The 23405-nt window shown below is 39.7% G+C and overlaps 1 protein-coding gene and 1 long non-coding RNA gene across 5 annotated transcripts in view; one reads left to right on the plus strand and one right to left on the minus strand.

Moving 5' to 3' along the window:
• Nucleotides 1–23405, plus strand: part of LOC132152011 (uncharacterized) — a 461940-nt gene that overhangs the window by 12603 nt on the left and 425932 nt on the right. The gene's annotated exons all lie outside the window — the stretch shown is intronic.
• LOC132151999 (gap junction gamma-1 protein-like) lies at nucleotides 1964–7349 on the minus strand. 4 transcript variants are annotated; one of them, XM_059560607.1, is made up of 4 exons: nucleotides 7182–7349; nucleotides 6371–6443; nucleotides 3375–4542; nucleotides 1964–3151 (listed from the first exon to the last, which is right to left on the minus strand). In XM_059560607.1, the coding sequence occupies exons 3-4, from the start codon at nucleotides 4519–4521 to the stop codon at nucleotides 3138–3140; spliced, it is 1161 nt and encodes a 386-aa protein (XP_059416590.1). In that variant the 5' UTR covers nucleotides 4522–4542; nucleotides 6371–6443; nucleotides 7182–7349; the 3' UTR covers nucleotides 1964–3137. The 4 variants fall into 4 exon arrangements, with proteins under 4 accessions (XP_059416590.1, XP_059416588.1, XP_059416589.1 ...); XM_059560605.1 differs by having other exon boundaries at nucleotides 3375–4547; XM_059560606.1 differs by lacking the exon at nucleotides 6371–6443.

Raw genomic sequence — 23405 nt, forward strand, 5'->3', positions numbered from 1 at the left:
GACAAAACAGTATTCTTGGCAGAGATATTGGCACAACCAAGGTCAAACATCTGATAAAGCAATATCTTGTTTGTTCTTTTCAAACTCAAGTTTTATACTGTGGGAAAGCAGGTATCATAGTATCCAAACTGTAAGAAAAATCTTACAAAGAAAAATGAATAATAAGGATGTAATAGAATGTTTTCACGCCTAATTCAGTTCAGGGGTCACCTTTGACTTATAAGACAAAATGCAATGACATCACATAATAAATATAATGGGCTTCTGTATTTAAGATAAACACAAACAGGCCAGAGGCATAAAAGTGCTATCAACTTTTGTGTAAATATGCTCTCTGACAAAAAAATCAATTTTAAAAACCCTTCTGTTTCACGGTGTCAGTTCTCTCCAAAGACAAGAGAACAGGGAAAGAAACGGTCTCATTATTATTTATTGAAAAGCTCAGGAGACCTGCTTCTGATGACACAGATTGCAAAAGAGAAAGGATAGAAATCTCCTTCGAGGACCTTGGCTTGGACAACTGGATTGTTCATCCTAGAGCCTTCACCTTCTACAGTACTACTGCCATAGCAACTGCTCCGGTGCTGAGCAAACTACTACTCTACTTGGGATCAACCATTGCTGCGCTCCTGTCCCAGGGAGCATGAAGCCTCTCCGTTTCACCACCACCTCAGATGGGGGATATTCTTTCAAGTATGAGACCCCGCATAACAACACACCAGAAGAGTGCAACTGTATCTAACACTCTGCTGTTTCTTAGCACAGATAAGCTATTTTAAATGAATGATCAAAGCAAATAATTGTGCATTAAAATAGTATGATAGATAACTTCTCTACTTGTAATTTTAACTTTAGCAATGCTAACCTTCAGCAAAAATAAAAATTGTGTTAATACACAATCACTAGTTTTCCTAAGTAAAACCTTGCTCAGTAAAGTTCACACATATAGCATCAAATGAGGATGTTTTTTTTGTGTATTTGCATATTTATTTCATTGTACTAAATTATAAAGCCAATTACAGAAAAGCATCTTAACCTTGTACACTAAGCTCTTTGAAAAATAATTCTAAAATACTTAAAAAAAATTTGCACAACACCCATACAGTATCTATCAAGATAAATCATAAATGTTTGAAAAAAGAGAGAGAGAGAGAGAGAGAGACATGTCATTATTATATGTGACCCTGGACCACAAAACCAGCCTTAAGTGTAAATTTTTCCAAATTGAGATTTGTACATTGAAACATTGTACATTGCACACCTGAAAGATGAATAAATAATATTTTCATTGATGTATGGTTTGTTAGGATAGGACAATATTTGATGACAATATTTTGAAAATATGGAATCTGAGGGTGCAAAAAGTAGCTACTGAGAAAATCGCCTTTGAAGTTGTTAAATTGAATTCATATCAATGCATATTACGAATCAAAAATGAAGTTTTGATATATTCACAGTAGGAAATGTACAAAATATCTTCATGGAACATGATCTTCACTTAATATCATAATGATTTTTGGCATAAAAGAAAAATCGAACATTTTGACCCATACGTTTTTTTTTTTTTTTTTTTTTTTGCTATTGCTAAAAATATACCCATGCGACTTAAGATTCAGGGTCACATATAATCTTTTATCCACTTTTATCTTAATAATAATTGTTCACTTCTGTAGAAAGTAATATATATATATATATATATATATATATATATATTATAAAGAATACAATACAGTGTAATATGTTGAATGTCATTGATTATATAGCAGATACTTGAAAATAAGCTACAAGCTAAATGAATAGTCACAGAAAGCATTTTGGTTTGCTCAGAGGCACAGTGAAAAGGAACTTTTGTATTACAATTTAAATACAAGACCTTTGGCTTACCAGGTCAGATTTTTTGCAGTTGTACCATCACACTCTTATAAGACTGTAACATTCTGATTAAAATGAAAAGGACAAATGCTGAAGGCAAGAAACAAATGACACATTTATTTTTAAAGGGGCATTAACCAATATTGTATGTCATAACCATAGATTTGGATTTTTACGTCTAATATCAACATGGTAGCCACTGTTAGAGGGAATCCATTAAATACAGGTATTAACAGGTATTCCTATAGGCCACTGGCACAACTGGAGTCATTTACATAACATTTAAAAGATGGTTGTATGTATGGTTGTATGTAAGTGTCATACAAATCAGGGAAAACAAAAAATAATTGATCGAACAATAGTAATGAGCCTTCATCGCATAGTAGTCTACATTTAAAACATATTTTTCAAAGTACTACTCATTTCCTAAGATGTGCCAAATACTTTACCAAAGACACAAATAGTGAGCGTCTATATAATGTCATTGCAAAGTCTGAATTCCAGTTCCCCATAAATCTCATGTAAACCACAAATATCTTCCGTATTAAAAGTAATGCAATTGCTTCTTGTATAGATTATTTTAATTTTATTTATTTTTTCATTTATTTTTAGTATAATCTTACAGTAATACTGAGCATTAAACCTTTTAATAAACAATTCAAAGCAATTTCCAGGTACTTTTTATTTATTTTATTTTTTTTTTATTCTGGTAAGATTCATGTGTATTGCAATGATTTAATTCAAAAGTTCTAAATGTAAAATCCTCAAAATGAATTTCACCAAGAAAAACAGACAACCATTATTGTGCCCTTATTTCTATTTGAAAAAGGTCTTCCATAAACCTACTCGACCTGTGATTTTTGGCTAAACAATAAATACTGGATAATAATGAACAATACTTATATCTTCAACAACACAGGGAATGTATCTTTGTTCTCATGTTGTTGTTTCAATATGTGCACAATATATTTGATTGATAAAGAAAGGGACAGTAGTGTGTATTTTAAGAGCTGGTGTTTGTCTAGTCTTTAAATTTGGCAGTTATGGTTTTAATGCTGTTAGTAACACTTCTTCTGATATGCATTTAGAGGAGCACACAAAATGTTGTCAATAATTGGTCTCCGTTATTTGTTTCTTAGCTTTGAGTTTATCTATTCAATGCCAGATGAACAGGAAAAAAGACACAAAATCTTGTCAACCACTGCCCACCAAAATTGGCATCTCAGCCTGGAGTTGGTTTGTTTGATGAAAAGCCATTAGTCTCTTCAAGCATGACCCTCTTTAAAAAACAGAAAAGGAAAACATATATTATTAAGTATTCATCAAATATGTAAAAAAATAAAAATAAATAAATGTGCACAAAAATCACAAAACATGGCAATTTATATCGAGATGCACTTCAGGTCTGACTGAAATTAATGATTTATATTTCATGAACAGTTTAAATGAAACTTACTCGCTAGCCAATTTTGCTTTTGATTGTTGAGAAACTCAAAACAAACCTTTTTCCTTAGAGCTGACATAGCCTTCCTGAGCTAGGTTGAGTCGGTTTTGCTCAATGGCAGTGCTGTTAGAGTCTGGACAGCTGCTATGTGGAGCCCTTACATCCTCAGAGTGGTAGGCCTGGTCCAGATGTTGCTGTGCCATTTTCAGGTGTCTCCGTAGACGCTCTATATCCCGACCAGTGTAGCCATCACCCAATGACTCCCGTCCAGACTCTCCCAGGACCTCAGCCTTAAGTTTGCCAGTTGAGTGCTTTTTCAGGACAGCCTGATATCCCGGGGGTGCACTAAGGCGGTGACAGATAGTGGATGTGGATGACCTGTGTATAGGAATCCTCCGAGCCGATCGACTACGGAGAGTGTCCCTCACACCACCAATTCCCAGATGAAGGATTTCCAGTACAGTCAGCACCAGGCAGAGTATACTGACAACATACATGATGAGCAGGAAGATGGTCTTTTCAGTGGGACGTGAGACAAAGCAGTCCACGGTGTGTGGACATGGGCTTCGAGTGCAAATGTAGGATGGCGCAACTTCAAAACCATACAAAATATACTGGCCAAAAAGGAAGGCTATCTCAAACGCAACACGAGAGATCAACTGCAGCACATACACCTTCATAAGACCATCTCTTTTGATGCGACGACGGCCGTCATGCTTCGTAGACGTAGCATTGGATGTAGGGGCAGTCTTGGCTGCAGCTACCACTTTACTATCCTTTTCAGAGGGCTCAATCTCCTCCAAGATCATGGGAACTTCATCATCCATTTCGTCAGCCTCGTCATAGTCACGAACCATAGACAGCAGTTTTTGCTTACATGGTCGGTATTCGTCATCAGCCATTCGAGCAATTTTGTGCATGGCAAAGCCGAGGTACATAATGGATGGTGTGGAAATCAAAATGATTTGAAAAACCCAGAATCGAACGTGTGATAGAGGGGCAAATGCATCATAGCATACATTATTACAACCGGGTTGTGCAGTATTGCATATGAACTTGCCCTGTTCATCTTGATAGATTTTCTCGCCCCCCACCACTGTCAGAACTATTCGGAAGATAATGAGGAGTGTGAGCCAGATCTTTCCGACAAAAGTGGAATGGTTGGAGATCTCATCAAGCAAGCGAGTCAAGAAGTTCCAACTCATGGTGCCACCAAAACAAGAGACCTGATCTGCAGAAGAAAAAACAAAAAGGTAGTGGCATCATAGAGGCATTGCATATGGGAAACACAACTTCTCAATTAAAAGGGTTAAAGTGTTCTCCTTTTTGAAAATGTATGCAGTAACCAATGCATGTAAATAACTGCATATGTTTAACGCTGTAACAACGTATATTATTATTTTTTTTACATAATTTTCTGTGATGAAGAAAGTCACCAGCAGGTGTCAGTGTTCATTAGACACACACAATATAGTTTAGCCATATAGTTAAGTGGCTGGGATTACTATTTTTGTAGAATCACTCACATTCAATTAATTAACTTGATATAAGGACTTTTTATGTGATATTTTATCACAAAAGATTATTTGTTTTAAACTCATTAATGTAATGCTTTGTTGATATTGTCATCAGATGCGCCCAAGTTTTTATACACAAAATGTAATAAAATATTGGTGCCAAAGAGGTGCATTATTATTATTATTAATTTAATAAATGTTAAATAGTGTTCAGTAAGTTTAAGGTCATCCACGTGTGTACAAATGTATTATTAGAAACTACTGAAATCAGTGCACAAAGTCAGATCATACTATGTTAAAGTTGCTGAAATGTCATTTAAGCACTTCTGGCCCTATATATATATATATATATATATTAGGGATGTGACGAGATCTTGTGGCATGCGAGAACGTGACGATAATCCTCGCAAAAACAATTTGCTCTTTTTACATAAGAGCTGCAAGATTAACGTTTAAAGATGGCGATCTCAATTTAACCCCCCACGCGATCTTATTCCTGAATGACAACGATTCAGCTATGTCTGTTATGACTGTTTCACATCGGGAGTGTCAGTTTTGTTGCTGCCCATGTTAATTAATCCTTCATGCTACAGCTGATCCAGAAAGAGCTACACAAACAGTCTTTTCAACCACACATCATTATTTCTGTGTTAAATACATTTAGATAGCAGAAGTACTGGGATAAAAGTTTATAATATGGATATAAACACTTATTCTCTATACAGTATCTATCAAAACGAAAGTATCTCTTTTCGTGAATATAACACGTGAATATATTGTAACACCATATCCTTTTCCGCCACGAGGTGGCGACAACTGCACGTTTAAAAAAAGTATTTGTCATTGAATCGTTCATTCAAAAGATTCTAATTGAGAAACAGGTCTTTATGTATGGAAGCATATGGGTAGCATTATTAGCACATTAGCACATAAATATTTATGAACGGAGACACCGACTCCTTCATTACATTTTTATTTTGTACAAATTAATATATATTTTTAAAAGACTATGCGTTTATATATGTGTGTGTGTGTGTGTGTGTGTGTGTGTATAAACATGATTCTCAATTTATCCAGAACCTTGCAGCTCTAGTTTACATGTTGTTTATATCTGCATATAATTATTTAAAATAGAAGTTTAATTTCATAAAGTACTAGTTGATTTTCATTTAAATACAATATTTTCCCCCTATATATTCCTATAGGAGTTCTTCAAAAAAAAAGTCTAAAAATCTTGTTTCGTCTCGTCTTGTGGGATAAGTCTTTCGTCACACCCCTAATATATATATATATATATATATATATATATATATATATATATATATATATATACTGAATATGAAATAGCCTACTGCCAAAGACCATTTTTTGTTGCAACAATACATGAAAATTAAATATAATAATAATAATAAATTATTATTATTATTATTATTATTAGAACAATAACTTAAACATGAGAAAAATATTCATTTCGTGTTTGTTACGTCCATTAATGGAAATGTACTGAGTAGCTGCATGCCATCATCAGCGACCTCACCTGTGAGCTGGAGCTTCAAAGATAAGGACAAGTCACAGCAGGTCACAACCTGAAACTAACCATGTCTAAGGTTCTGCGGTTAAGAGAAAGAATGTGTTGTGAACAGTCATGGATGTACACAGACGATTCACATTTTAACTCCACTATTGAAAAATCTGTCGATGGTATAGTAAAGTGTTAGCATACAAATTCCCTATGCTGACAACAGATAGGGCACAGAGGACAGCTGCTTGTGGAAACACCACAATACCTACATTGCTACAGTACCGTCTGAATTGACTGTCCCTTATCATTCTAGATATAAATAAATACGACATTATACACAATGCAAATTTCAGAAAAGATCATCATAACATCGCCAAAATTCAAGCTGGTGGAATGATTTTTGATTGATGTTTGACTATTCAAACTTCAGGTAAAAGTTGCGTGATGTGTTATTAAACAATTATTTGCGGTACATACAGTACAAAAATAAAATAAAATAAATAAAACCAGGAAAGGTTAAAAGATGCAAAAATTATATAGCTGATGAATAAGAAAACACACATAGGCTAATTCTTTCTTTTTCTACATTAGTATATGCTTCTAAATTACATCGAAAAGTCTTTTCCGCAATCGATTTATTAATCGATAAAATAAAGTTTCAGCAATCTGAGCCGATTAAAATCTATTTTAAGTTTTATTCGCGATAACTTTGTATCACTGAAATTAAATCTGAATTCTCAAGTCACGTGTTGCTACGGTAAATACACAGCACAATTAGACTTTAAACAAAAACCAAAACAAAACAAAACAAAAAACATGAACATACCTTCGTCCAACAGGTGTTTAGTACTCCTGTGCTCAGCTGTTGGACAATACCTGTGTTTGATCAAAACTCCGACACTATCCTGTCACTTATCTCTCAATTAACTTCCACTCCCTTTTTTTCACGTAAACCCATACACAGTTTGGAAGCCACACACCACGTGAACATCCATCCTAAGCAGCGTTTTCAGCTCGTCTACACCCACACGTAAGGCTTTTAAACCTGAAACCTGAGCGCATTCGTTTCCGGGCAAAAATAAATAAATAATCATTCAGTTTCCACTGTAAATATTGATTCGAATATATATATATATATATAGTTATGTGAGTTATCAGGATTGGGCAAAATGTATCTGGAATTACAGGAAAGGAGATTTATTAAATCGCAAAAATTAAAAATAAATAAATAAAATAAACAAATGTAAATATCTGTAATTTCCCATATAAAATAAAAGTTAATTTAACAAATATAATGAAATATACAACCCAACTAAACATAAATTTCAATAGGTGGTGTATCTGCAGGTAGGCTATCAGTACTGTTTGAAGTTGTTTCTGTCTAACCTAAAATATTTTTGTCTTGATTAACATTCTTTTCAGCATCCAGCATCAGCATCCAAGAAAAGCAATCCCCAAATTATAACAGGGCCAAACTGTAACTTAAATTGGCTATAATGTTCAAGAATTTTTCTTTTTCATTTCATTTCCTTAAACATTTCAGATGAGGCAGGTAGAGGCACTCATTTTCCTTCACAAACACAAAATATTGCTTAACATTCAGATGTGAACTATGGGTTTGACATGCAAGGTTTATAGGATGTTGCAGCAGCTGTCCAGTTGTATTTATGTGTGTTTAATATAATTGCTTTTGACTGAAGAAGACCTTAAGGTTTTGACGTTATGATTTTAATAAACTTTTGTTTTTGAGAGCTGGGGGCCGTTCTCGTATGTCGCTAACTCAGCTGGATTTGATTGTTGTGGATTTGGCACTATCTTGGATTATTTGGTTATTTGAAGCTCATCGTGAGGGGCATTGCACCAAAACAAGAGATTAAGCTGAGATTTTCCATTTATCCTTGTTGAATTTAGCCCTGACTCAGTTGCATGAAAGCAGGTTAAATTAAGTTACTATGGAGATGTATTCTTTGCAGCTAGCCTGCTCCAGAGAAGGCTAACAACCAGGCTAAGATTAATCCTAGTTATTTATCTGTTAGTTCCACTGTCAATCCTACTAGAAATGTATGTGTTTTACAGTCAATCCATGGTCTTCTGTAAATATGTTGCATCATTTTAATGATCCTGCATTTAAATGCTAGATATAGGCTACTCTCATTCAACTAAGTATGTCTGTTTTAATGTTATTATGAAGACTGTTCATATTACTGTCAGAGGTTTAGTGAATACATATATTATTGCAGTTGTTGAGATTATACATTGCAAAAGGTGGTTTCATGACGAGGTCAATATGAAGTTTATAGGCTTAAGTCAGATTCAGGTATTTCCTCTTAACGATGGCGTGCCCTTTATTGATGTACTAGACGAGAAAGTGTTAATACTCAGACGCATTAGGCATGAAAGTGTCTTCCGGGATAGGTCAGACCCGTTGGCCTCTGCAGACGAATAATCTGACTAAGAGGTACATATTTTCAGGTGATGGCTTTCGATATCTGTGTAGACTGCTGGGTCCAAAGATACAACATAGATCAGTAGGGAGCCATGCTCTCACTGTCCCACCGATAATCTGAGTAGCGCTGTGATTCTTAGCAAGTGGCATGTTTATTATTTTTTTGGAAATGCTGAAAACCTCTACAAAGGCACTATTTGCCGCATGATAAGAAATGTTTGTCTTACACTGAAATCACTTGCGCACATACTGTATTCATCACCTTCCCTTGCAACAGAAGATCTCTCCACATCAATGAGGAGTTCTTCAAGATTGCAGGTAACATGAATTACAGATTACAACAAAAAAGTGTTACATTAGCACAGTCTCAGGAGGACACTTATATTGTTACAGCTTTCCTTAATGTCATTGGTACAGTGGATAATCATAATAATAATAATAATTCCTTACATTTATATAGCACTTTTCGGGGCACTCAAATCACTTTACATAGAAGGGGTAATCTCCTTAACCACCACCAGTGTGCAGCATCCACCTAGATGGATCCACCGCCAGAACACCAGTTTATTGGTGGAGAGGAGACAGAGTGATGAAGCCAGTTAGTGTATGGGGATTGTTAGGAGGCCATGATTGTCAAAGGCCAATGGGTGAATTTGGCCAGGATGCCGAGGTTACACCCCAACTCTTTTTCGAAGGACATCCTGGGATTTTTAATGACCACAGAGAGTCATTAACTCTGTTTAACATCTCATCCGAAAGACAGTGGTTTTTGTCAGTACAGTATACCCATCACACTATACTGGGGTGTTAGGACCCACACAAACCACAGGGTGAGCACCCTCTGCTGTCCTCACTAACACCTCTTCCAGCAGCAACCTAGTTTTCCCAGGAGGTCTCCCATCCAGGTACTGACCAGGCTCAAACTTGCTTAGATTCAGTGAGCAACCAGTTTAAGGCTGCAGGGTGATATGGATTGCACCCATATCCGTATCAAACACCCCTTAGGGGCACATGAGGGAAATTATGTTAACAGGAAATTTTTCCACAGCATCAACGTTCAGGTAAGAATGATTTATGGATATTGTCATCTACATAAATTATTTATATGCATTAAATGACATTAATAGGTTACATGGTTACAGATTAATAGGTTACATTGTTACAGATGATCTGTGATGCTGACTGCCTTATCACAAATTTAGAGGCAAAGTGGCCTTGCTTGGTGCATCTTTCGGGTCAGAATAATTTACCAGACACTCTCACTAGGTAAGCCACCCCAAAATTTTTAAGCACCTTGTACATCATGTGCATTTCAGAAGTTTACTCTGCTAGTTGTAAGAATTATATTTTGTATTCTCAGGTGAGTTCTCTGGTGTTCTGCTGAGACAAAGCTATGCCTGTGAGATGTTCCTGTTTACTCCAATTGCAGAGCCCCAAACTTCAGCACAGCAGGCTTGCAACCATCCCAGATTGAGGGCTTGATTCGAAATTGACCTTCAGCCTCCTGAAATCATGATTTCAGTGCCTGCACCACCTGAGGGTCTCCTCAGACAGGACCTGAGACATGACTGTTGCCTGCACAGTGCTGCACAATATTGCCAGCCTAAGAAAAGAAAGGGCTCCCAGAGTTGCTTTGGATATTGACTGGGACAATGCTGCCATCTTCCCAGATAACTGGGATAAATGGTAGACTGGTCAGAGAACAGTATATAGCTAATTATTTCAGTTAATTTTGTTTTGATTTCCCTTTTTATAAAGAATACTGCATGTCACTCTTTCATGTGTGCATGCAGTTTGTTTGGCATTAGCAGCACACACTGTGTGGTTATCTTCCCAAATTCTAGGTACAATTTGCTGGATCAATAACTATATAGTGTACTGGAGATTAATGAAAAAGGTAAGAGACCACAATGTTTTTGTATTTTTTTATTTTGCGGTCATCACTTGTTATCTTGGAGCTTTTGAGAGAAAAAAATATGATGATACTCTGCAGTCATGGTTGCAGTGTGGACTGAAATCACTTACTTCTCTGTCTAGTCTCTGGGTTTTCAATTCCAGTTTCCATCTCAAGGTCTATGTCCTGCAGTTTTCTCTTGTTCACTTCAATCTTGTCCTCTGCCAGCTCTATCTGTCTCTTAAGCTGCATTGTGTAGAGATGTCTAACAGTTTGTAAATTCTGTAAAACATCTATCAATTAGCACAGCAGGGTTTGTGCTTAATGTAGGTTTACTGTAGGCAATACTCACTATGTGTTACCAGGCTGCAAAGTGTCTGGATCCTGTTAAAAATATATTTTCTATTAGAACCACATTGCTGACTACTTACCATTATGGACTAAAAATGTAAATTGTAAAATGTACAAAATTGACACGACAACTCAAGCCTTCTGAGTCCAGCAGCACAGTCTCATCATTGGCATCACTGCTGCAGATGTGCCTTTATTACCAGACACTGCTAAGTAAGGCAAAGTCAAACAGTCCACATAACAAACTCTAAATATTTGATTGTTTTCCATGTGCTTTAGAATGGCAATAATGTACCTTGTATGAAGAGGCCAGTTTCTCTTGCTGGGCCAAAGTTAGTGGCTGGTCCTCCATGGATCCCTTCCATCACTGGCTTCCCTTTATTCAACTCCAGGGCCAGCTTCTCTGCTGTGGTGAAGTCTTCGGTCGGAGGGCCACCCCCCATGCCAGATACATTTTTTTTATACTAAAATAAATTATATAATCAATACAGACAATAAAATATGTCAGCAGACACTATTCACCTAATTTGTAAATTGTTTTTCAGCCATCAAATCACCAGCCTGCAAAATGTTCTTGTACTCATTCTTGACTTGCTGCCAGATACTTTTTTGGCCAGACACGCTTGTTCAGATAGACAATTATTATATGTTTCACCTCTTCATATGTTTCCATTAGAAACTGTTGCTCAGCTGGTGAGAAAAATACAGCACAGGTTATAACCATTTTTGCATCATTGATTCTGTGATTGGTCTGTTTAAGAATGCTGCGAACGTGCATTTATCCCAACTATCTACACCTGGCTTGACATAGCTGCATGTTCTCATCCTGGCTCAGCAAATGTGCAACGGACTAAACCAGCATGCATTGATTAAACTAGGTCAAGCCGCGCCTTTTCTGTTATACTGGCTTTCTTAATTCTACTTTTGTGCAATACCCCTCTAAACTTGCTGTCATAGCAACAGAGCAACAACTTGCTCTGGAGAAGTCTTATTTAATGTAAATAGGATTAGATTGCATCTTTTTAAGTGCAACTAATATAGAAAATGTATCCCAGCCACAGCTACTCTGTTACAAGAGTACCTGAAAGATTTATTCATGCTAAAATAATAACTTTATTAGAGTCATACACTTATACACATGCTGTACAGTTAATCTGAATCGTGCACTAATTTGAGCACTGACAGCTAATATAAGAGAGACTTGATGGAGCAAAGGAGATGCAGATAACTTGATCTTGACCATTAAGCAGAGGTGAACCAAGATGAAGTGGGGGGCCAAGGCAAAATTAATAGATGTGGCCCATCTAAAAGATTATTTTGTTAATATATCGATATATGTAAGGAATAATTGACGACGGGCCGTTGAATTATTAGAAAAATAATGCACACCTGTGTGAATTTTTTTTAATTATTTAACGGCCTGGAGTCAATTATTCCGCTTATACTATGGATACCACACCTCAAGACATTGATCAGATGATATATTTAAAGGGATTCGTCCGGTTTTTGTACTTAAATCGCTATTGTGAGTAGGATTATTTGTTCTGCGTCTCACCAACGGCTCTTTTGCTGGTTCCAAGACTCATTTTAAAGCCGGTAATGGAGGCTTGAGCCGTTGATAGCATTTTAATGCAGATATTAATTAAGTTATTTTAAAGAGAGAGTGAGAGAGACAGAGATACACAGAAAGAGAGATAGAGAAAGAGAGAGAACCTGCGTTTCCCAGAAAATAATTGCGTTTTGGTACTAGCAAAATAGGCATTGGATGAGATGCGGAAAAAATAATCATACTCACAATAGCGATTTAGGTACAAAAACCAGATGAATTCTTGAGGTGTGGTAACCATAGTATAAGTGGAATAATTGACTGTTGAATTATTAGAAAAATAATGCACACTCGAGGTGTAACGGCCACTCTGCTTCGCATCGTGACTGCATGACCACCTCAGGTGAGCATTATTTATTTAAAGTTCTGCATAATTAAGGGCTCAGCCACTTGAGTAACAGGTGGATTGCCGCTGCTGTCACCGCCGTCGAGCTAGGTGGGCGTGGTTTCAGCAACCAGCTCCCGCCTTTTTGCCCATTTTCGATTATCCGAGAGTGACGCTCAGCAAAGGCCGCCTCCGCCCACTTTGAGCTTCAAAAACGCTCTTCAGAAACCAATGGGTGACAACACGGACAATACATCCATGTTTTTATACAGTCTATGGTATTTACCCATGTCGAAAGGTATGACAGTGAAATGATGTCACTTAATCAACGTTAATTCTCTATTAGTTTTATTGGATCTTAGTGCTGCATTTGACACAATTGACCACAACATTCTTTTGCATAGACTTGAACACTTTGTTGGCATTAATGGAAGTGCATTAGCATGGTTTAAATCGTACTTATATGACCGCCATCAGTTCGTAGCAGTGAATGAAGATGTATCATATCGATCACAAGTGCAGTATGGAGTACCTCAAGGCTCAGTACTAGGGCCGCTACTCTTCACGCTTTATATGTTACCCTTGGGAGATATCATCAGGAAACATGGTGTTAGCTTTCACTGTTATGCTGATGATACTCAGCTCTATATTTCTCCGCGGCCCGGTGAAACAAACCAATTTGAAAAACTGATGGAATGCATAGTCGATATAAAAAACTGGATGACGAGTAATTTCTTACTGCTAAATTCTGAAAAAACAGAGGTGTTAATTATAGGACCTAAAAACTCTGCTTGTAATAACCTAGAACACTGTCTAAGACTTGATGGTTGCTCTGTCAATTCTTTGTCATCAGTTAGGAACCTAGGTGTGCTATTTGATCGCAATCTTTCCTTAGAAAGCCACGTTTCTAGCATTTGTAAAACTGCATTTTTACATCTCAAAAATATATCTAAATTACGGACTATGCTCTCAATGTCAAATGCAGAAATGTTAATCCATGCATTTATGTCCTCAAGGTTAGATTATTGTAATGCTTTATTGGGTGGTTGTTCTGCACGCTTAGTATACAGACTACAGCTAGTCCAAAATGCAGCATCAAGAGTTCTTACTAGAACCAGGAAGTATGACCATATTAGCCCGTATTATTATATATGACCATATTATCAAACATCGTATAGATTTTAAAATATTGCTTATTACTTATAAAGCCCTGAATGGTTTAGCACCTCTGTATTTGAATGAGCTCCTTTTACATTATAATCCTCTACGTCCGCTAAGTTCTCGAAACTCAGGCAATTTGATAATACCTAGAATATCAAAATCAACTGCGGGTGGCAGATCCTTTTCCTATTTGGCACCTAAACTCTGGAATAACCTACCTAACATTGTTCGGGAGGCAGACACACTCTTGCAGTTTAAATCTAGATTAAATACCCATCTCTTTAACCTGGCTTACACATAACATACTAATATGCTTTTAATATCCAAATCCATTAAAGGATTTTTAGGCTGCATTAATTAGGTAAACCGGAACCGGGAACACTTCCCATAACACCCTATGTACTTGCTACATTATTAGAAGAATGGCATCTACGCTAATATTTGTCTGTTTCTCTTTTATTCCGAGGTCACCGTAGCCACCAGATCCAGTCTGTATCCAGATCAGAGGGTCACTGCAGTCACCCGGATCCAGTCTGTATCCAGACCAGATGGTGGATCGGCACCTAGAAAGGACCTCTACTGCCCTGAAAGACAGCGCAGACCAGGACAACTAGAGCCCCAGATACAGATCCCCTGTAAAGACCTTGTCTCAGAGGACCACCAGGACAAGATCACAGGAAACAGATGATTCTTCTGCACAATCTGACTTTGCTGCAGCCTGGAATTGAACTACTGGTTTCGTCTGGTCAGAGGAGAACTGGCCCCCCAACTTAGCCTGTTTTCTCCCAAGGTTTTTTTCTCCATTCTGTCACCGATGGAGTTTTTGTTCCTTGCCGCTGTCGCCTCTGGCTTGCTTAGTTGGGGTCACTTCATCTACAGCGATATCGTTGACTTGATTGCAAATAAATGCAATCACTTTTTAACTGAACAGAGATGACATCACTGAATTCAATAATGAACTGCCTTTAACTATCATTTTGCATTATTGACACACTGTTTTCCTAATGAATGTTGTTCAGTTGCTTTGACGCAATGTATTTTGGACCCAGGCCACCATGGCCGCCACATAGACCTTCATGGTGGAGTGGGTCAACCCTGCGGAGAGCCTGCAGGAACTCCAGCACTGTACCATACGGGCAGTTAACTGGGTCGAGCTGGCGGTCTCCGTACCAAGAAGTGAAAAGCTTCCACTTCAAGGCATACAGTTTCCTCATTGAGGGAGTTCTGGATTGGAGAATGGTCTTACAACCTTGGTTGACAGACCGGAAGCTAAGAGTTCTGCCTCCTCAGAGACAGCACCTACAGCCTCTAAGCTCCATGCGGGGGCGCACCCTCCGCCTGCGAGAGGAGATCTCTCCTGACGGGAACCTCCCATGGAGTGCCATCAAAAAGAGAAATCAGGCCCTGGAACCATACCCGGCCTGTCCAGAACGGGGCTACTAACAGCAGCCGGACTCCGTCCCGGCGCACTCTCTCCAGAACTCCCGAGAGCAGAGCAATCGGGGGAAAAATGTACAGATGAAGCCTCGGCCATGTCTGTACCATGAGGTCCAGCCCCAGTGGAGCTGGATGAGTCAGAGGAAGCCAGTGGGGACAGTGCGATGTCTCTCGAGTCACAAACAGATCCACCTGAGTCTGGCCAACATCTCTAACTCTGCTTCATCACCTCAGTGTGAAGCCGCCATTCCCCGGGCCTTGGCCCCTGCCTCAACAGGATGTCTGCTCCCATATTAAGATGCCCAGGAATGTGAACTGCTCTGAGCGAGAGGAATTCGTCCTGGGCCAACACAAGGATCTGGTACGCTAGTTGTATAAACGGCGTGAGTGCAGACCTCCTTGGCGGTTGATGTAAGAGACCACCGCTGTGTTGTCGGTGCGCACCAACACATGGCGACCTCTTAGGTCTGGGAGAAAATAACGAAGTGCACGAAGCACGGCCAGCATCTCCAGGCAGTTGATGTGCCATGTCAGATGGCGACCACTCCACAGACCGCGGGCAGGGTGGCCACTCATGACCGCACCCCAGCCGGTGAGGGACGCGTCTGTCGCTAGCCTCCCGCGGCGACAAGGAGCTCCCAGCACCGGGCCCTGAGACAAGAACCAAAGAGTATAGAAGTAACAAGAGGCGAAACTCAATAGAACGTTCCATAGCAACAAACGCACCCATGCGCAGAGCTGCAGCTCCGCCATCTTGGACTGAACACAACACAGCTGTCATAGAATTGAATGATACCGGTTCCAATTCAAAAGCGGTTGAGGGAATTAAATAGTAGTTTCTAGTTTTTAATATCTCTATAGCAGACATCCCATGTCTCTAAAATGTGAAACACAACTTGCTTTCATTTTCGTGCAGTTATAGAGTAAAATATATTTTGATATATATATATATATATTTTATATAGAATATAAATAATTATATTTTTTAATTTGTACATTTTAATAAACTCAAACTTATATAACTTTTTTTCTGTTTCACTTTTCATAATTTATTTCACTTCAACAATAACCTAGCAAATGTCTTCTTTAAAACAAGACCAACCATACAGTAAGTCTAAAAGCATTCCAAAGCATTCTTGAATTACAATAAAAATCATTTTCTAACTGTTTTTAAATGTTTTAATCATTTTAAAAGTTTTAAAATTGCTTGTTTTATTTTTGTTATTATTTTTCTTCATGATTATTTTACTTTCTTTTATGTAAAGCACTTTGAATTACCATTGTGTACGAAATGTGCTATATAAATAAACTTGCCTTGCAGACATAATGTTAATGCTGCAGTGTATACTGTAGTTCTGCCAACGGTAAAGCCGTTGGTTCAGTCCAAAATGGCGGCAGCGCGATGGCGGCAGCGCCATAGCAGCGCCATCTAGCGATTGTTGTCAAAACTGCAACGGAGTTTCGCCTCTTGTTACTTCTATACTCTTTGCAAGAACCAAGGCTTCCTCCACATATCCAAGGCACGTAGGCAGCGCCGCGTGACCTTTAGCATGCGAAGTGGGTTTCCCTTCAGGGAGAACCCCTTGGTCTCGAGCCACCACTGTAGGGGTCTCATGTACAGCAGGCCAATAGTATTCACGTTGGACGCAGCTGCCATCAGACCCAGCAATCTCCGTGACTGCTTGACAGTGAGTGACCGGCTTTCTCTCACTCTCGCGACTGCAGTGAGGATCGACTCGATCCGAGCAGGTGACATACGTGCCTGCATCGTGGTCGAATCCCACACCATGCCCAGATAAGTGGTTCTCTGAACTGGAGAAAGCACACTTTTCTTGGCGTTAAGTCTTAACCCCAGCTCTTTCATGTGAGCGAGAACGACATCTGGGTGCAGAACCGTCATCTGCTCAGATTGAGCTGATATCAACCAATCGTCAATGTGGTTGAGTCGTGAAAGTGTGGGGTGAGAGTGCAAGGCCAGAGGAAGATCCGTATTGGTAGGCTTTTGCCCCCAAAAGCAAACCTCAGGAACTTCCGATGAAGAAGGATGGAGATAAGTGCATCTTTTGATAGATCGTGACACACCAGTCCTTGGACTTGGCCTGTGCAGGCCTGCTAAACTTTAGTCCCCTGACTGAGAGGTTCAAAAAGCACAGATCTAGAAAAGGACACAATACCTCATCCTTCCTTGGAACAGTGAAGTACCGGCTGTAGGACCGGACTCTGCAACCCAAGGAGGGACCACATCGATGGTCTCCGTCCTCAGAGAGAGTCTACTTCTGTTCCATTACCAGAGCCTGCTTGGGGCCCACCAGAACTGGATTCTGTGGCCTCTCACTACAGTGTGCAGGACCCACTGAGACAGCCAAGCTAGCTGCTCTGGAAACCTTCCAGGAGGTCACGAGCCTCTTAGCACCACTATGTTACACTCTCGCTGGAGACCGCTGCGCCCTGGAACACCGGCAGGGTTGGCAGATCGATCTCCTGAGGGCACTGAGGAGAGACGGGCACCGTGTAATGCGGTGTATACCGCTCTTCCCCAGAGGGGCCTGCCCTCCGAGGTCCTGAGCCGCAGCATCAGGACTCTCGTAGCTGAAGTCTCCTAAAAACGACGTGCCTCAGACCCACGTCGTCTGCTAGGAAGACTAGACCAGAGCCTGCTCGGGGCAGGACCCCGTGAAGTACACTTGGCAGGGGCTCCCACACTGCCATGTGACCTCCTAAGGGAACCAGTCTCGCGAGACTGGCCTCTGGTGTGCCTAGAGTCACTAGCTCGGTGTCCTGAAGCGGCGGACCAGCAGGGGACGACCATACTAGCTGCTCTAGAGACCTCCGTAGAGGTAGCGAGCCTCTCAGCACCGCTACGTTTCCGGGCGGTAACTGAGAGAAGCGCTCGCTGGAGACCGCTGCGCCCTGGAACACCGGCAGGGTTGGCAGATCGATATCCTGAGGGCACTGAGGAGAGATGGGCACCGTGTAATGCGGTGTACACCACTCTTCCCCAGAGGAAGCTGGCCCTCAAAACGTCCTAGGCCTTACGCGTCAGGATGTTATGATGAAGGCTATCCAGCGAAAACAACGGTCCGTAGAACTGCTTTCCACTAGAAGCCTTCGGCCTGGGAGCGCCACTCTGACTCTAGCATCTGCGGAGTACAAAAGTGGCACCCCCGGCACAAGGGGCTGGAACATGGTTGGGACTGCTCCGCCCAGCAGCCCCTGACCGCCTCAAGCTCCTCAGAGGAAGAGCGGTACATACGTGTTCTCACATAAGAAATTACATCCCTAGAGCCCCTGCACATCTAACTTCACATAGTCAGATAAATATTAATATATAGTAGTCAACAACCAGACGAGTCAACACGGTCTGGTGTAGAAAAAAAAAAAACTCACATAAAGATGAAACAATGTAATACACGCGTTGCCTCGGCAAGCGTGCATGTCTATTTTTTTATATATATATATATATGCTACTCAGTCACACAGACAGCATCAATGTCCTCAGAGAAAGACGAATGCTGCAGCAACTCTGCCTCCGAGGACGAAGAAACCACAGCACGGGTTTTCAAGCCTCGAGACCGAGCTCTAGATCTAGTGAACATGGGTGCAGATAGGACGAGCCGTCTCCAACCTGTTCGCCGGATCATGTGCGATTCCCGCTATCGCGGTCGCCGCCGTGCATCAGCCCCTTGCGCAACCGCAAATCGCATGCACGGATACACTCCTCATAGCGTGCCCGACGAGAGAGCATGCAGCAGCAGCAGCAGCAGCAGCGAGCTGTCTCAGAGGGCGAAAAAAACGCAGCGCTGGTTTCCAAGCCTAGAGAACGAGCTCTAGATCTAGTAAACACGGGTGGAGATAGGACGAGCCATCTCCAACCCGTTCACCAGATCATGTGCGATTCCCGCTATCGCGGTCGCCGCCGTGCATCAGCCCCAGCGCGACCGCAAGATCGCATGCACGGACACACTCCTCGGAGCGTGCCCGGCGAGAGCGGAGCGCTTAACAGCGAGAAAAGCACAATCAGCCCCCCGAGAGCCGACTGCGCGAGCTCCACTCCTCATTAATGCTGCTTATTATAATATTAGGCATAATATGCGTGTGTAACTGGTGCTTGTGTGACTGGTGCTTGAACAAGCTCATCGAAGCCTTTCCATTAGTGATGGGAAGTTCAGATCATTTTACCGACTTGGACTTTTGAGTCTCGTTCAGCAAAATGAACGAATCTTTTTTCGAGTCATTTCGTTCATTTTAGCAAAATGTAATGAAAATGTTATGTGTTACTTCCCCAACACATCTAGTACTTACGCAAACGTTGATCACATTAAAAACAATACAAAACTAAAATGCTATAAGATACAGAAAAAAAAATTCATTCTTTAACTGGGTCTTCAGTCTGTGATTAGCTCACCTCACCTCTTATCTGACAAGAGTCTTCGGGTTTAAGTCATTCCTTAATCACATGACAGCCCCATACGCAAAACTAACGCAGCCTTGAGCCGGAAAGAGAATTGATTAGTTCATCTCATGAGTCTTTCGGTTCTCGGGTCGAGTTTGACTCGTTCCTTAATCACGTGACAGACCCATACGCTATTTCTGACATTTTCTGTCACTGTGTTTTTGTTACTGTTTGTTGAGGATCTGTGGTTTGATTAATTTGTCTTTTTGACTGTCTATCGGTAAATAAACACTAGGCTATATAATAATATAATAATTCAAGCTTACAATAAAAAGTATTTATACTAGTTTGTTCATTTTTACTCCAATTTTGAGTTTGCTGGTATAATAATTGCTTTTCCTAGGCAGACTTGACATATTGGTGTAATATATGTATAAGAAGATTGCTCAAAAAAGGACATAATGACATATACATTAAAAGCAAATAACATTTTGAATTTGAATTATTAATGTTAGTTTAAAACATTAAGGTTATGATAACTTCAGCTTTAACAGTTTTAACCCAGCTCAGAGTGAGGATGATACTTCAGATCCTGGTGCTACTGCCAGTGCAAGGGCCATGTTTTGGGAAGACTTTGACGAGAGGGTAGCAAGCTTGAGGCCTTCTGCTACCTCTTCTAAGACCTCAGATGCTATAAAGGTGCAGGCCTACCTTGCAGAGCCACTCTTACCCCGCACATCAGACCCTCTGGCCTGGTGGAGGAGATGTTCACCAGTATACAAAAGCCTTTCTGAAGTCACAAAGACAAGACTTTGCATTGTGGCCACATCTGTGCCATCTAAAAGAATTTTTTCTAAAACTGGGCAGATTATCTCAGATAGAGGAAACAGACTCAGCCCATCCAAGGTCAGGGAGCTTGTTTTTTTTTTTTAATGCAAACATGCCTTAAAGCAAGTCCTAAAAATATAGCCACAGTGTGTTATTTATTTTAAAGCTTATTTATTTTTATTTATTTAGAAAAAGACTAGCTTGTTGTGCAATATTTTTGTTGTTGTTGTGATTTTAAAAGTAATTTGTTATTGTTATAAGGCTCCGTAGCTTTAGTATCTCTTAATTTTCATTTATTTTTATTTAAATGGTTTAAAAATTATTTGGGGAATAGTTTTCCTCTTTGATATAAAGTTTTTATTTTGGCACAAAAGTGTTATTTATTTTAAAATGTATTCATTTTAAATTATTATATAAAAAAAGCAAAGCTTGTTGTGCAATATTTAGTTTTTCTTTTTTTTTCTTTCTTTTTTTTATATTGTACTTGTAAAGTTCATTTGTTAAGGTTATTAGACCCTGTGGCTTTATTATCTTTTAATTTTAATTTTATTTTTAATTATTTACTTTTTTATTATTTTGATTTATTTTGGAATAGTTGTCCTCTTTGTTACAAAGCTTTTCTGGCACAAAAATAAACAATAAACAACAATTCAAAAGTATGTACACAGTGTTTTTTAATGTTTATAAAGTGTCATATGTTACAAAAGTATGGTTTATACAGACAATCTGATTTAATAATTACTCTAGCCAATGTTGTCACATCACGGGACAAAAGAACGAACAACCCGAAGAACCAAAAGATGAACTAATTAATTCTCTCTCCGGCTCAATACTGCATTCTTTTACTGTCTATGATTTTAGCGTATGGGGCTGTCGGGGGAGGAGCCAAGATGGCGCTGTGAACGGATGGAACATTCGAGCTGTCAGCATCAAACTTAGTTAATTAGGATAAATTAGTCTTCTGAAAGATCTTTCATACTGAGCAAAACTGTGTAGTATTTTAGCATATCTTTTTACACCAATTCATTAAAACAAAATGCCTAAATCTGCACAAAAACGACCAAGTGCTGTTAGCAAAGCAGTGAACAGTGAAGGCAGGATGTCTATCACTGATCATGATTATGAAGATGGGATGATACATGATCTGGAAAACGAGGAAGAATTTCCCCCACTTCCCTTAACACCCAGTAAGCCTCCGATCGCCAAGAAACCTACGATTTCCCAGTTTAGTGCAGACAACTTAAAGTCTGATGAGATTGTTGCTAAATTGGCTCATCTCATCAATACAAGAAGCGATGCACTAGAAGAGATGGTTAAAGCTACACGAGGAGAAATTAAGGACTTGACGGAAAAGTTGGGCTCCATTGAAAGACGTGTAGAGATAAATGAACAGTCTACTCTGACCTGCATGAATCGTGTGGCAGATATGGAGCGTTACAGCAGGAGATGGAACATGAAAGTGCACGGCATCCCGGAAGCGGTGAAGGAGAATGTTCGCGAGGAGGTGATTCGTATTTGTCAAGAAGTGTTACCGCAAGAAAGAGAGCAGTTGCCAGCTGCGATTGATGTAGTGCACCGGTTGGGATCCAAGCGTTTGAATGACTCCAGGCACAGAGGTGTCAAGTAACGAAGTACAAATACTTCGTTACATTACTTAAGTAGAAATTTGGGGTATCTATACTTTACTTGAGTAATTATTTTTTAGCCGACTTTTTACTTCTACTCCTTACATTTTCACGCAAGTATCTGTACTTTCTACTCCTTACATTTAAAAAATAGCTTCGTTACTGCTATTTCATTTCGGCTTGTTTTCATTCCGGCTTGTCATCATTCAAAAAAAAAAAAAAAAAAAACTATCCAGACAAATCGCGCCATCCGGATGGAGTGAATTTGATTGTGGTTGGATGAGAAGTATAAACAGATACCATTCCGACACTCTATTGGTTTGTACGCGATCCATCGCACCTGCACAAGACAAAAATCACATCACACTCCAGCCAGGACATAGCCAGTTTTGGGTTCGTTTATCAAAAAATATATTTCTTAAAAGTAAGGTTGGGTATGGAACCGGTATGCACCTAACTGAATAAGAGGAAGCAGATTTCGGTGCCTTTTAAATGCCTGAGCGATAGATTGAAATATTTGTCCTGGTTCTCCGAAATGTACACAAGAAGCACGGGCATCGCTAGGCTTTTTTAGCGGGGCTGTAGCATTTAGCTCCATAAACCGTACACAATTTTGTGATCGCCTCAGAGTCATTCCCCTTAAGTTTCATATGAAACCAGCGTCAGACCGGTCTCTTCTCCGTCTTTCAGCGCGCTCTTCAATCCGCAGACCGCGGCGGAGCAGCGCGAGCGGAAACAAACACAGAGGACACAAGGTATGTGTTAACAAAAGATTGTTAGAATATCCGTATCTGTGCAGTTCTTTGTCATAAATGCAGTTTACAGAAGGTCACGAGGGAGCAGTCGGTTTCTCATCTTCTGTAAAGTTTTCGCTGCGTTCACCGCTCATCACTTAACAGCTGTTTCCTCCAGCGAAAATCTAGCCCTTAACACATATGAACGAACACTTAACACTTATTTAAATATACTTAATTTAATCATACG

The sequence above is a fragment of the Carassius carassius genome, chromosome 10 (assembly GCF_963082965.1).
Source record: "Carassius carassius chromosome 10, fCarCar2.1, whole genome shotgun sequence".
NCBI classification, from domain to species: Eukaryota; Metazoa; Chordata; class Actinopteri; order Cypriniformes; family Cyprinidae; genus Carassius; species Carassius carassius.